This window comes from Oncorhynchus tshawytscha, linkage group LG05 (genome assembly GCF_018296145.1).
Source record: "Oncorhynchus tshawytscha isolate Ot180627B linkage group LG05, Otsh_v2.0, whole genome shotgun sequence".
In the NCBI taxonomy this organism is placed as follows: domain Eukaryota; kingdom Metazoa; phylum Chordata; class Actinopteri; order Salmoniformes; family Salmonidae; genus Oncorhynchus; species Oncorhynchus tshawytscha.
The window spans coordinates 23,527,607-23,539,637 of NC_056433.1; the positions used below are offsets into that span (position 1 = coordinate 23,527,607).

Genomic DNA, 12,031 nt, shown 5'->3' on the forward strand with positions numbered 1-12,031 from the left:
GGGTCTGAATACTTATGTAAATAAGATATTTTTTTAAATGTTTTTTTATACATTTGAAAAACTTCAAAAAACCTGTTTTCGCTTCGTCATTATGGGGTATTGTATGTAGATTGCAGATGTATTTTAAAAAAAATCAATTTTAGATTGAGGCTGTAAGGTAACAAAATGTGGGAAAAGTCAAGGGGTCTGAATACTTTCCGAAGGTACCGTATCTGAGAAGCATAACAGAAACTCAACAACTCCACATACTAAACAAGTGTCTGTTTTTCTTCTAGGTCGCCAGACACATGCTAGTCTTTAGCCTATATGTTGGTCAGCCAAATCCATCTCACTTCTCACTGGTGAAACCGAAAGGCTGACGGAAAGGAAAGGTCCCCTAGCTAGCCTTCCCTGTGAGTCAGTGGACACCTTTCCCTGGTGCATGCTGCTGTCTGTGGTCTTACTGGACTGCACTGGCCTCTGGGAGGGCCTTTGCATAAGTAAGGACACCGAGTCACATTGTCTTGGATGCAGCACGGCCCATTTGCTTTGCAAATGCCAAGTCATCTATCAGGATGGGTGTCATGTGACAGCCTTGGAGGCAGCGGTCAGGCAGCGGGCAGGCAACGAGAAAAAGGAAACTGTGTTTGTCTTGCTTTTATCTGCCCTTGTGTCCGTGATTGCCATCTGATAATTACTCTAAAAATATTTCAATTGGATCTTTGCTGCCGTCTTTTTTTCTGTTGCAGGAAGAGGTGATGTTTTAGTTTCATACAGTGAGGAGGTGGCGAAGGGCCAGGGTGCCCAGGCAGCAGGCGCTGAGGGGTTCATACAGAGATGTGTATTTATAAGGTACTGGGAAGATACTGGTTGCCAATATGATGGTTTTTCCAGGCCTCGAGCCAAAAGATAGGGACATCATTTCATGTTCACTAACTTTGGCCTAGTCACTGTGTAATAAGTAAGAAGAAAATTACATGTCATGTCATCATCTTTTTTAACATGGCCTAAAGTGAAATAGGGACAGGCATGTTCTGTGTATCACAGTCCTTGTTTACCATAGATCATGTGACGTGTGCTGGGACCGAATTTTGATCCTGTGTTCTTCTGTGTAGGTACCCTTAGAAAAAAACACATGAAAAAAAAGAACGTGCAAAAAGTCAGACATGTGGTTTCCATACATTCGACCAAAAGGGCCAGCACTCATTTTGAAGTCGTAGGCGGGGCTTACCTCATCACGTGACCATGAGCAACCATGACCGATTCATGCCCACTACACTTTGACATGTGCATTTTCACATTTAAATGTCAACTAGGACTGTCAAACAAATTTGATCCAGTTCATCGCAGGATTTCCTGTGATTGATCAGGATTAATCGCAAATTAATGATTTGCTCAAATTGAGCTGTAATTTAAGATGTATTTATACAAAAAGCATTAAAGGAATATTATCAAAATCAGGTAAATTGATAAAGACACTTTCTTTAACCTCAAAGTCAACTTGTTTTGACAATGTTGTTTTTAGTATATAGATTATGTATGTTGGATGTTTTCAGTGTTTCAACACTTTCAAACCAAAATTACAAAAAGTGACCTTGAGTTAACTGATTAACTCTGACAGCGCTAATTTTAATATGTTAAAAAGGATAAATAATAGGCTCCAGAGAGGCACAGCAGTCTAAGGCACTGCTTTGCAGTGCTAGAGGCGTCACTACAGACCAGTGTTTGATCCCAGGCTGTATCACAGCCGGCCACGACCGGGAGACCCACGAGGTGGTGCACAATTGGCCCAGCATCGTCCGGGTTAGGGGAGGGTTTGGCCGGCCGGGATGTCCTTGTCCCATCACCCTCTAGTGACTCCTTGTGGCGGGCCAGGCGCATGTACGCTGACTTCGGTCGCCAGGTGTACGGTGTTTCCTCCGACACATTGGTGCGGGTGGCTTCCAGGTGAAGCGAGCAGTGTGGCTTGGCGAGGTCGTGTTTCAGGGGACGCATGGCGTCCTTCGCCTCTCCCGAGTCCGTACGGGAGTTGCAGCGATGGGACAAGACTGGATACCACAGAATTGGGAAGAAAAAGCTTCTCTGTCCTTTACACTGGGCTCTTCTAACGGTCACTGACCAACGTATGAAGAGGAGAGGAGCCTTCAGCTGTAACACTCCAAATGGAATGAAATAAAAGTAACAAGTCATTAAAGAGCAGCAGTAAAATAACAAAATAACAATAGCGATACTATATACAGGGGGGTACCAGTACAGAGTCAATGTGCGGGGGACCGGTTAGTTGAGGTGATATGTACATGTAGGTAGAGTTATTACAGTGACTATGCACAGATGATAACCACAGAGAGTAGCAGTGGTGTAAAAGAGGGGGGCAATCCAAATAGTCTGGGTAGCCATTTGATTAGGTGTTCAGGAGTCTTCTGGCTTGAGGGTAGAAGCTGTTTAGAAGCCTCTTGGACCTAGACTTGGCGTTCCGATACCGCTTGCCGTGTGGTAGCAGAGAGAACAGTCTATGACTAGGGTGGCTGGAGTCTTTGACAATTTTTAGGGCCTTCCTCTGACACGCCTGGTATAGAGGTCCTGTATGGCAGGAAGCTTGGCCCCAGTGATCTACTGAGCCGTTTGCACTACCCTCTGTAGTGCTTTGCGGTCAGAGGCCGAACAGTTGCCAGGCAGTGATCAAGATGGCGCCGAGGAACATAGCTGAAGTTTTACATTCTCCCAACCAATAGTGCTATTTTGTTTGTTTTTTGGCATTTTGTGTAACTTATTTTTTTATTTATTGTGTACATAATGTTGCTGCTACTGTCTCTTATGACCAAAAATAACTTCTGGACATGAGAACAGCGATTACTCACCGCGGACTGGAATAAACTTTTTCCTTTAACGAGTCCGACAAGAAGGATATCCTGCTTTCTGGGAACAGGCCCAGATCCATGCCTTTTGCCTGAAGAAAAGACGCAGGGAAAGGGGCCGCAGATCGGGCAGCCTTCTGAGAATCCGTAGGCGAGCAAGTAAACTCCCACTGCCATCTGTTCTTCTTGCTTCTTTCCTGCCTGGATGGCAGGAAGCTTGGCCCCAGTGATGTGCAGGGCCATTCGCACTACCCTCTGTAGCGCCTTACGGTCAGATGCCGAGCAGTTCCCATACCATACCAGGCGGTGATGCAACCAGTCAGGATGCTCTCGATGGTGCAGCTGTATAACCTTTTGAGGATCTGAGAACCCATGCCCTCCTCACGATTGTCTTAGTGTGCTTGGACCATGTTAGCTTGTTGGTGATGTGGACACCAAGGAACTTGAAGCTCTCAACCTGCATCCACTGCAGCCAGGTCGATGAGAATGGGGGCGTGCTCGGTCCTCTTTTTCCTGTAGTCCACAATCAGCTCCTTTGTCTTGATCACCTTGAGGGAGAGGTTGTTGTCATGGCACCACACGGCCAGGTCTCTGAACTCCTCCCTATAGGCTGTCTCGTCGTTGTCGGTGATCCGACCTACCACTGTTGTGTCATCGGCAAACTTAATGATGGTGTCAGAGTCGTGCCTGGCCGTGCAGTCATGAGTGAACAGGGAATACAGGAGGGGACTGAGCACACACCCTTGAAGGGCCCCTGTGTTGAGGATCAGCATGGCTAATGTGTTGTTACCTACCCTTACCACCTGGGTGCGGCCCGTCAGGAAGTGCAGGATCCAGTTGCAGAGGGAGGTGTTTGGTCCCAGGGTCCTTAGCTTATTGAAGAGCTTTGAGAGCACTATGGTGTTGAACGCTGAGCTGTAGTCAATGAATAGCATTCTCACATAGGTGTTCCTTTTGTCCAGGTGGGAAAGGGCAGTGTGGAGTGCAATAGAGATTGCATCATCTGTGGATCTGTTGGGGCGGTATGCGAATTGGAGTGGGTCTAGGGTTTCTGGGATAATGGTGATGATGTGAGCCATGACCAGCCTTTCGAAGCACTTCATGTCTACAGACGTGAGTGCTACGGATCGGTAGTCATTTAAGCAGGTTACCTTAGTATTCTTGCGCACAGGCACTATGGTGGTCTGCTTGAAACATGTTGGTATTACAGACTCAGACAGGGAGAGGTTGAAAATGTCAGTGAAGACACTTGCCATTTGGTCAACGCATGCTCGCAGTACCCGTCCTGGTAATCTGTCTGGCCCTGCGGCCTTGTGAATGTTGACCTGTTCTAAGGTCTTACTCACATCGGCTGCGGAGAGCGTGATTACACAGTCTTCCAGAACAGCTGGTGCTCTCATGCATGTTTCAGTGTTATTTGCCTTAAAGCGAGCATAGAAGTAGTTTAGCTCGTCTGGTAGGCTTGTGTCACTGGGCAGCTCTCGGCTGTGCTTCCCTTTGTAGTCTGTAATAGTTTGCAAGCCCTGCCACATCTGACGAGCGTCAGAGCCGGTGTAGTACGATTCGATCTTAGTCCTGTATTGACGCTTTGCCTGTTTGATGGTTTGTCGGAGGGCATAGTGGGATTTCTTACAAGCTTCCGGGTTAGAGTCCCGCTCCTTGAAAGCGGTAGCTCTAGCCTTTAGCTCAGTGCGGATGTTGCCTGTAATCCATGGGTTCTGGTTGGGGTATGTACATACGGTCACAGTGGGGACGACGTCATCGATGTACTTATTGATGAAGCCAATGACAGATGTGGTGTATTCCTCAATGCCATCGGAGGAACCCAGGAACATATTCCAGTCAATACTAGCAAAACAGTCCTGTAGCTTAGCATCTGCTTCATCTGACCACTTTTTTATTGATCTAGTCACTGGTGCTTCCTACTTTCATTTTAGCTTGTAAGCAGAAATCAGGAGAACAGAATTATGGTCAGATTTGCCAAATGGAGGGTGAGGGAGAGCTTTGTATGGGTCTCTGTGTGTGGAGTAAAGGTGGTCCAGAGTTTTTTTCCCCCTCTGGTTGCACTTTTAACATGCTGATAGAAATTTGGTAAAACAGATTTAAGTTTCCCTGCATTAAAGTCCCCGGCTACTAGGAACGCCGCCTCTGGGTGAACGTTTTCTTGTTTGCTTATACTCAGGTAGGCCAAGTTCCCTTTTTACAGAACGCCATTACAGAATTTGTAAATATATATGTGAAAACACTGCTACTACTGCAACATGTTAACACCACCTTTTCACATGAGGAGAATAACACTGTTTCACCACTACAGCTGAACTTGCAATTCGATATGTGGAAGTTATATTTTCAAATGCAGATGTCTCTTACATATGAAACTGTTTTCACATGTGCAACTGCAATTGTGTGAGGTGAAAACATGTTTTTCTTCTCATGTGCAAAGATGGTGTTAACATGTGAACTCTAAATGTAATACATGTGATAAAATGGTTTCACGTGAAATTTAACCTCAACATGTGAAAACTGCTATTTCACGTGAAAATGCAATTTCACGTGTGTTTTTTTTATAAGGGTAGGCTGTAAGACATGAGTCAATACAGAAGCAGAGCAGAGAGTGAGACCACGTGCTGCTCCTCAGGTGTCCTCCTAAAAACCAGCGACCAGTTGCTAGCGTCACCATCACAGAGCAGTGCAGGCTGCTATATGATGAGCCACTTGGCACTGGCCCCTGTCTGAGAGTTAGCCATGAAGTTCAGTTTACACACCACACAATGGATGTCATTAGTGTCGCGGCTAATGCCGGGAAAAATGAGCCCCAGTCGACGGTGATGTTTGGTAATGATAATATACGTGTATCTCTAGACTGTTCTAGTGCTCTAGTGTGTGTGTGTGTGTGTGTGTGTGTGTATTCTCCCTGAATTGGTCAGGTATGAATGCATCCCTGGCAGAGTGGAGCGCACCCCTTCATTCTTCCCACCTCTCCACATGATGAAAGAGGAGAGCGTGCCATCAGGGCACAATATCAGGGGCATCTCACATGCATCCGTCTGAGTCGCAGATGGTAGGCCAGGTAATTCCATCCACCTAACTGGGCTGTGGATGGTTTGGCTCCTGGACAGGCTTGAAGGCCCCTGACAGGGCCAGGTGTGGTTTCCCTACGGGCCCGATGACATGGAGCCCATGCAGCTAAAAAGGCTGAGGGTGTGGAAATGTGAAATGTCTAAATAAACTACCTGTCTCAGAACGAGTCCATTTACTCGCACTCTGCACCTCGGAGAGGAAATAAGAAATGCTGTTTCTCGCTTTCGAGGGGCTTTAATAAGCTGCTCCCTCAGAGTCAATGCTCTCCATTCAGCAGGCCTGCCTGCCGTGGCCTTGTAACGCAGCCTGTTTATTTGGCTACAGCGGCAAGTCATTGGAAACTTACTGGAAAACAGAGATCCAGTTAAATACTGTGAGAATACGAAGCAAAACAGGATTCTGTCACATCGCTAATCGAGGTTGATTAATGCTAATAGGTTGGGTAGTTTGGTATGGTCGGGAGCAGTTAGAACTGTCTGGATCAAAGAGATTACGGGCAGAACTGGAATCCGTTCACCGAGGAAGCTGCTCCACTCCATGGAGCTGGAACTTCAAATAGCCCTTTCAAAGCCTCTACACTCGACAGTAACATGCTTGTTTTTGCAGTGCGTTTGATATCCTCACAAGCTTACTACTGTCCTTCCTACAGGGGGCATACAGGCCTTGTGGAGAAGCGTCGGGATAAGAGACAAGGAAAGGAGAAAAAGTCAGCTCTTAGGGATTAATTATGGTATGCTGATATGAAAACATGAGCCCAGAACTGTCGCTTCGCTTCACCTCACGGCTGCATGGTGGGCTTTAGCGCTAGCTCGCCTCGTTGTTAGTATGAGAGTGCCAGGCAGCCTGCCTTTGAAGGAGGAATGGATAGAGGAGATAGCTAGTGCTCAGGTCAGAGGCTGACATCTCTGCGCTCCAGGACTGTCCTCAGATGAACAGACTGTGGGGGCGGCTGGGTCAAGCTCAACCCGGGCCAGGTCAGGCCAAGCAGGAAACCTCATGGAGAGACAGGGAAGAGAAGGGCCACAACAGAACCAGGGGATTTCCTGGGTACATGATGACCTGAGGGATACCGCGTCTCCAGAGGGTGTAAAACGCAGGCGGATATGGTCTGGAAAATACAAATAGACCATTGCATTGCCATTTAAATTACAGACATATTTATCTTGTCTGAAAAATATGACATGATAATATAATATGAAGACTTAGAGCTGAAAACACAATTTACCGTACTTTTTAAAAATCTACCCTTTGGATAGGTTGAACTATATTTTCTTGGGATAACATGGGCAGCATGTAAACATTCATGGTTATTTGATCCCCTGGGCCCATAGCTTCACGAGGCTGGATGGTGTGTCCTATGACATGGCTCAAGGTGCTGTACGTTTGGTTGTGTAATGGTACGTGTGTCACATATATATTATAGACTATATATATATTTATAGACTACCACAACCTCACGTTACGCAATATTCCAACCTAGTATTTCCAGCACAAAACATGAACTCACCAACAAATATATCTATGCCAAGTGCAGTGAAGTTTAACTTTGAATTAGTCCTATGTCCTCACTATGCCTCCTATGTTCTTACTATAGCTCCTATGTCCTCACTATGTCTCCTATGTCTCTCTGCAGTTTGTGGTGACCATGTTCTGGACCCTGTACTTGTATGACAGAGACCTGGTGTACCCCAGACTGCTGGACAACTTCATACCCCAGTGGCTCAACCACGGCATGGTGAGTACTGTCTGTCTGCTATACAGTTCCCAGGCCTGTCATAGCATTACTCTGTTACATTATTTAGTATGGCTAGTACAGGGTGTCTAGGAAAAAAAAGAGCTAGAATAAGATAATGGTTATGCATACATTTTTGTCAAAAAGACAAATGTTATTTAGTCCCAAAGATAAATGTTATTTAACCCACCACACGTCTATGTGGTCATATTTGTCATTTAACATAATCATTTATCACAGTTAACACGAACAGTTACTCCAGTTGAGGTATTTATTATAGGCCATAAGCATTTTCCCATCACTATTTGAGAACCCACTCAGTAAATAAATAGACATTTGAGAGCATATCTGGAGCCCCAGACATTAGTCACAGTGGACAATGGGCAGCTAATGGTGCCTAAACGCTTCCTATAATAGCAGACAAGTAGCGAGGCACATTTTGTTCTCCTCAATAAGAACAAACCTTCTCTTTGGTCATATTGACGTCAGCATTCAAAACAATGGGAAGAGGTTTTTCAACTGCTGATATCAATCAGATGGAACTGAAGCCCTCCTGCTGGCACAATTAGATGATAGGCTTGTTATTCTAGCAGGTGAGACTGGTGATTGATGGCTGTGTTCACTGTGTGTGTGTGTGTGTGTGTGTGTGTGTGTGTGTGTGTGTGTGTGTGTGTGTGTGTGTGTGTGTGTGTGTGTGTGTGTGTGTGTGTGTGTGTGTGTGTGTGTGTGTGTGTGTGTGTGTGTGTGTGTGTGTGTGTCACATCCCATTCCTACAATCACATCCCATTCCTACAACAAGAGTCAAGCCTCCAGCTGTGTGCATAGACAGTGTATGTAAGGTAAATACGTCTCAATGGATGTCTTAATGGATGCGACATATTGTAGTAGTCTGTGTCGTGGCTAGCGAACCAATAATAGTACACAGACTGGTTGCTACGTAACAATAACTGTGTTCACATAGACTGCGTAAGCAATGATAAAGTCTGTGTATGCAAATGTCCAAAGCGTCACAGATTATATTAAATGGTGTTTAATGGGCCATACTACCGAATATCAGCATACCTTTTTTCAGTCAAACCGTGGAACAACGCCTTGTTTAGATTGCAACTATGGATATGCAACCTTTCCATTCAGGAGAGATCACGTGAGAGATAAATCAGATCATTTTCAAGTGGTGCTATGCAAAAGTGCCAGACTCATATCCTCAAGCTTATTACACTGAACCATATCCACAGCAGCCAGGAGTGTTGTTTGTTGTGTGTTGGAATCTGGGTTGCTACGGTCAATTCAAGTCCCAATTGCTCGGATCAAACATAAACAGATCAATGATTCCGCAAATCAGGACGAGATGTTACCCAGCGCCTCAACAATCATGTGGACCAACATGACCCTGTCCAACCCAGAACAGACACACTCACAGAAAGTGGCCTGGCCTCCAGTCCTGCTAACCATGTTGCTAAGGGCCAACCCCAGGAAATAACCACAACGGGTCCAACAGCTGAAAACAATTCATGATATGCAAACCTTCCAGATATGTGAGCTCTGAGCACTGGACGGGTGACGACTGCAGCAGCAGAGTTACTCCATAGTAAATATTTTGCCACATTCCATGGTACCGCATTTGTTTGTTTACCCCCGCTGCCACGGCAACTGTCTCCCGCTCCCTTCTGTGTTAGGAGGGAGTGACCGGACCCTGTTACTGTTTGGCAGTCTGGCCTGGCCTGTGTCTGCTATTACAGTTCACTACAGAGCAAGAGAGCCTGGCCTAGTTCAGCCCAATATATCTATCGCCTCATCACACTGCATATCACAGGGCTGCTGGTTGAAAATTCAAATACGCAGGCAAACAGGCAGCAGGATGTAACAGAGGAAAGGAAGGCAGGCAGGAATTATTTTGCACCCTGTCTACCACACAATGAAGCCTTGATGCACACAGAGCGATGCAGGGGAGAGAGGTGTTGATAGAAACCTGGTCACACCTTTCCCTCAGTGTGGGAGATACAACAGACCATCCTCACACAGTCCCTGACACATTGCACTGCTGCACACAGCCCTAGAGATAACGTTATTCAGGGAAGGCACAAAGAGAAGACAATAATGTTTTATAGACTGTGTAAGGAGGGCTCTGATTACAATGCTGTTAGTACAGCATGTAGTACTGTCAAAGTGATATCCCACTGAATGTCCTAGTAACATTCCGTTAATTTATGCAGAATATCCCCCCCTGAATATTCCTTTCAAGTTCACAAAGTAAAGAGAGACGTGACTTCAAAAGTGTGCCACGGAAAGTGTAAATCTGCCATCAAGAGATTTGCCTTCCAGAAGATACACAAAGGAAGAGACAATAAACCAGTGTGAATTCTAGAGCATTTGTCACCAAAGCGGGAATATACGGAACAGTTTCCCTCAGCACATGTTTTGATGTTGTCAAATCCCGGTGCTGCATGTTTGGCAAGCTTAACAGGCTTCCCTTAATGTGACTGTGACAATTAGGGCAGAGTCACTTCATCGCCACTTAAACAGTTAGGCATTGCGGATTCTCTGTGAGAGTTCCACCGAGTTCCACCTGCGTCAAACTCGCTTCAACAATAATCCAAGTCTTCACTATGTTATAAGTGGGCTGCTGAGAGAGGACTGTCTCTGTACTGTAATGTTCATTCCAGACATCTCTTACCGAGAACAGTCCAGGTTCAAAGCAGCTCAATGCATGTCAATGCTGCAAGTAAACATTTGACATTTCCCCGGAGAGATACATATGTAGGGATGGCGCCAGCTGGCTACCAATGTCCCGGTTCACAATAACAACGAGAGTCAGAAACCAACAAAACAAGTGGAAGATTGAGAGAAACAGACAAGTTGGAGGTGTTCTATTCTTGTTGGGCCCCTGTGGCGTTCGCAGGAAGCCTCTCTCTCCCTCTCTGTCAGGGCAGCCTTATATTTCATTCAGCAGGTCGGTTCAGGGGACGTTTAAATGACACTGTGCCTTGAGATGGACCTCATTGTGCGCTGGGGTCTTTATGACTGATTATCCCTGGTAAACACCCCCTACGTCTCAGCCAGGCCTTTAGTTGCGCTGCCAAGTGTAAAGCCAGGGGACAATGTGATACACCACAGCACCCTTTCCATAAGAGCAGTCCTCTGATTCCCCCACATCAACTATTCATGTCCCTTCTCTTTTACTTTGGTGAGTTCCCTCTCTATGTTCTGTTGTCTTGTGTATTTATTTACCTACGTGGAAATGTATTTGGATTATTATTACGTTTTCATCACAGATGGTTGTACCAATAATGGTTGTAACAATATCACCTCCTCACGGAGCCCCACAGTGGAGGTGTCATACCCATGAAACGTAGCGGTCAAACAGGGAAATGGTTCCAATTGTTTCTCAACATTAATTTTTCCCACAGGGGATTTAAAAAAAACTTCAAATAAGGGCTGTGTTTCTTGTCGGCTTACCCTGGACCGACATTTTGATAACTATGTAAATCTCTCTGGGACAAGGTGACTCATCAATATATACAGCTCTATTTACCTCAGAACCCAAAAATGCTAATTAGCATCAAAGTAGACATAATGCAAGACTACAAGCACCAGCACGTCATCTCAAAATCAAATCAGATTTTATTTGTCACATACACATGGTTAGCAGATGTTAATGCAAGTGTAGCAAAATGCTTGTGCTTCTAGTTCCGACAGTGCAGTAATATCTAACAATAATATCTAATAGTAAGTAATATCTAACAAGTAATCTAACAATTCCCCAACAACTACATAATACACACATATCTAAAGGGTTGAATGAGAATATGTACATGTAAGTATATGGATGAGCAATGGTGAAGGTGCAATAGATGGTATAAAATACAGTATATCCAGATGAAGTCGGAGGTTTACATACACCTTAGCCAAATACATTTGAACTCAGTTTTTCACAATTCCTGATATTTCTGAAATTTCAAAATTCCCTGTCTTATGTCAGTCAGGATCACCACTTTGGTTTAAGAATGTGAAATGTCAGAATAATAGTAGAGAGAATGATTTATTTCAGCTTTTATTTATTTCATCACATTACCAGTGGGTCAGAAGTTTACATACACTAAATTAGTATTTGGTAGCATTGCCTTTAAATGGTTTAACTTGGGTCAAACATTTCGGGTAGCCTTCCACAAGCTTCCCACAATAAGTTGGGTGAATTTTGGCCCATTCCTCCTGATAGAACTGGTGTAACTGAGTTAGGTTTGTAGGCCTCCTTGCTCGCACACGCTTTTTCAGTGCTGCCCACACATTTTCTATAGGATTGAGGTCACGGCTTTGTGGTGGCCACTCCAAAACCTTGACTTTGTTGTCCTTAAGCCATTTTGCCACAACTTTGGAAGTTTGCTTG

At 45.0% G+C, this 12,031-nt stretch overlaps 1 protein-coding gene across 3 annotated transcripts in view; it reads left to right on the forward strand.

The window, feature by feature from the left end:
* Nucleotides 1-12,031, forward strand: part of aig1 (androgen-induced 1 (H. sapiens)) — a 61,413-nt gene that overhangs the window by 10,190 nt on the left and 39,192 nt on the right. The window contains exons 1-2 of one of the 3 annotated variants that reach the window (XM_042321707.1): nt 393-831; nt 7,549-7,650. In XM_042321707.1, the coding sequence (XP_042177641.1) occupies nt 817-831; nt 7,549-7,650 (117 nt within the window). In that variant the 5' untranslated portion in view covers nt 393-816. Of the gene's footprint in view, nt 1-275; nt 832-7,548; nt 7,651-12,031 lie in introns of those variants that run through there. The other 2 variants (XM_042321708.1, XM_024420142.2) reach the window with 2 other exon arrangements.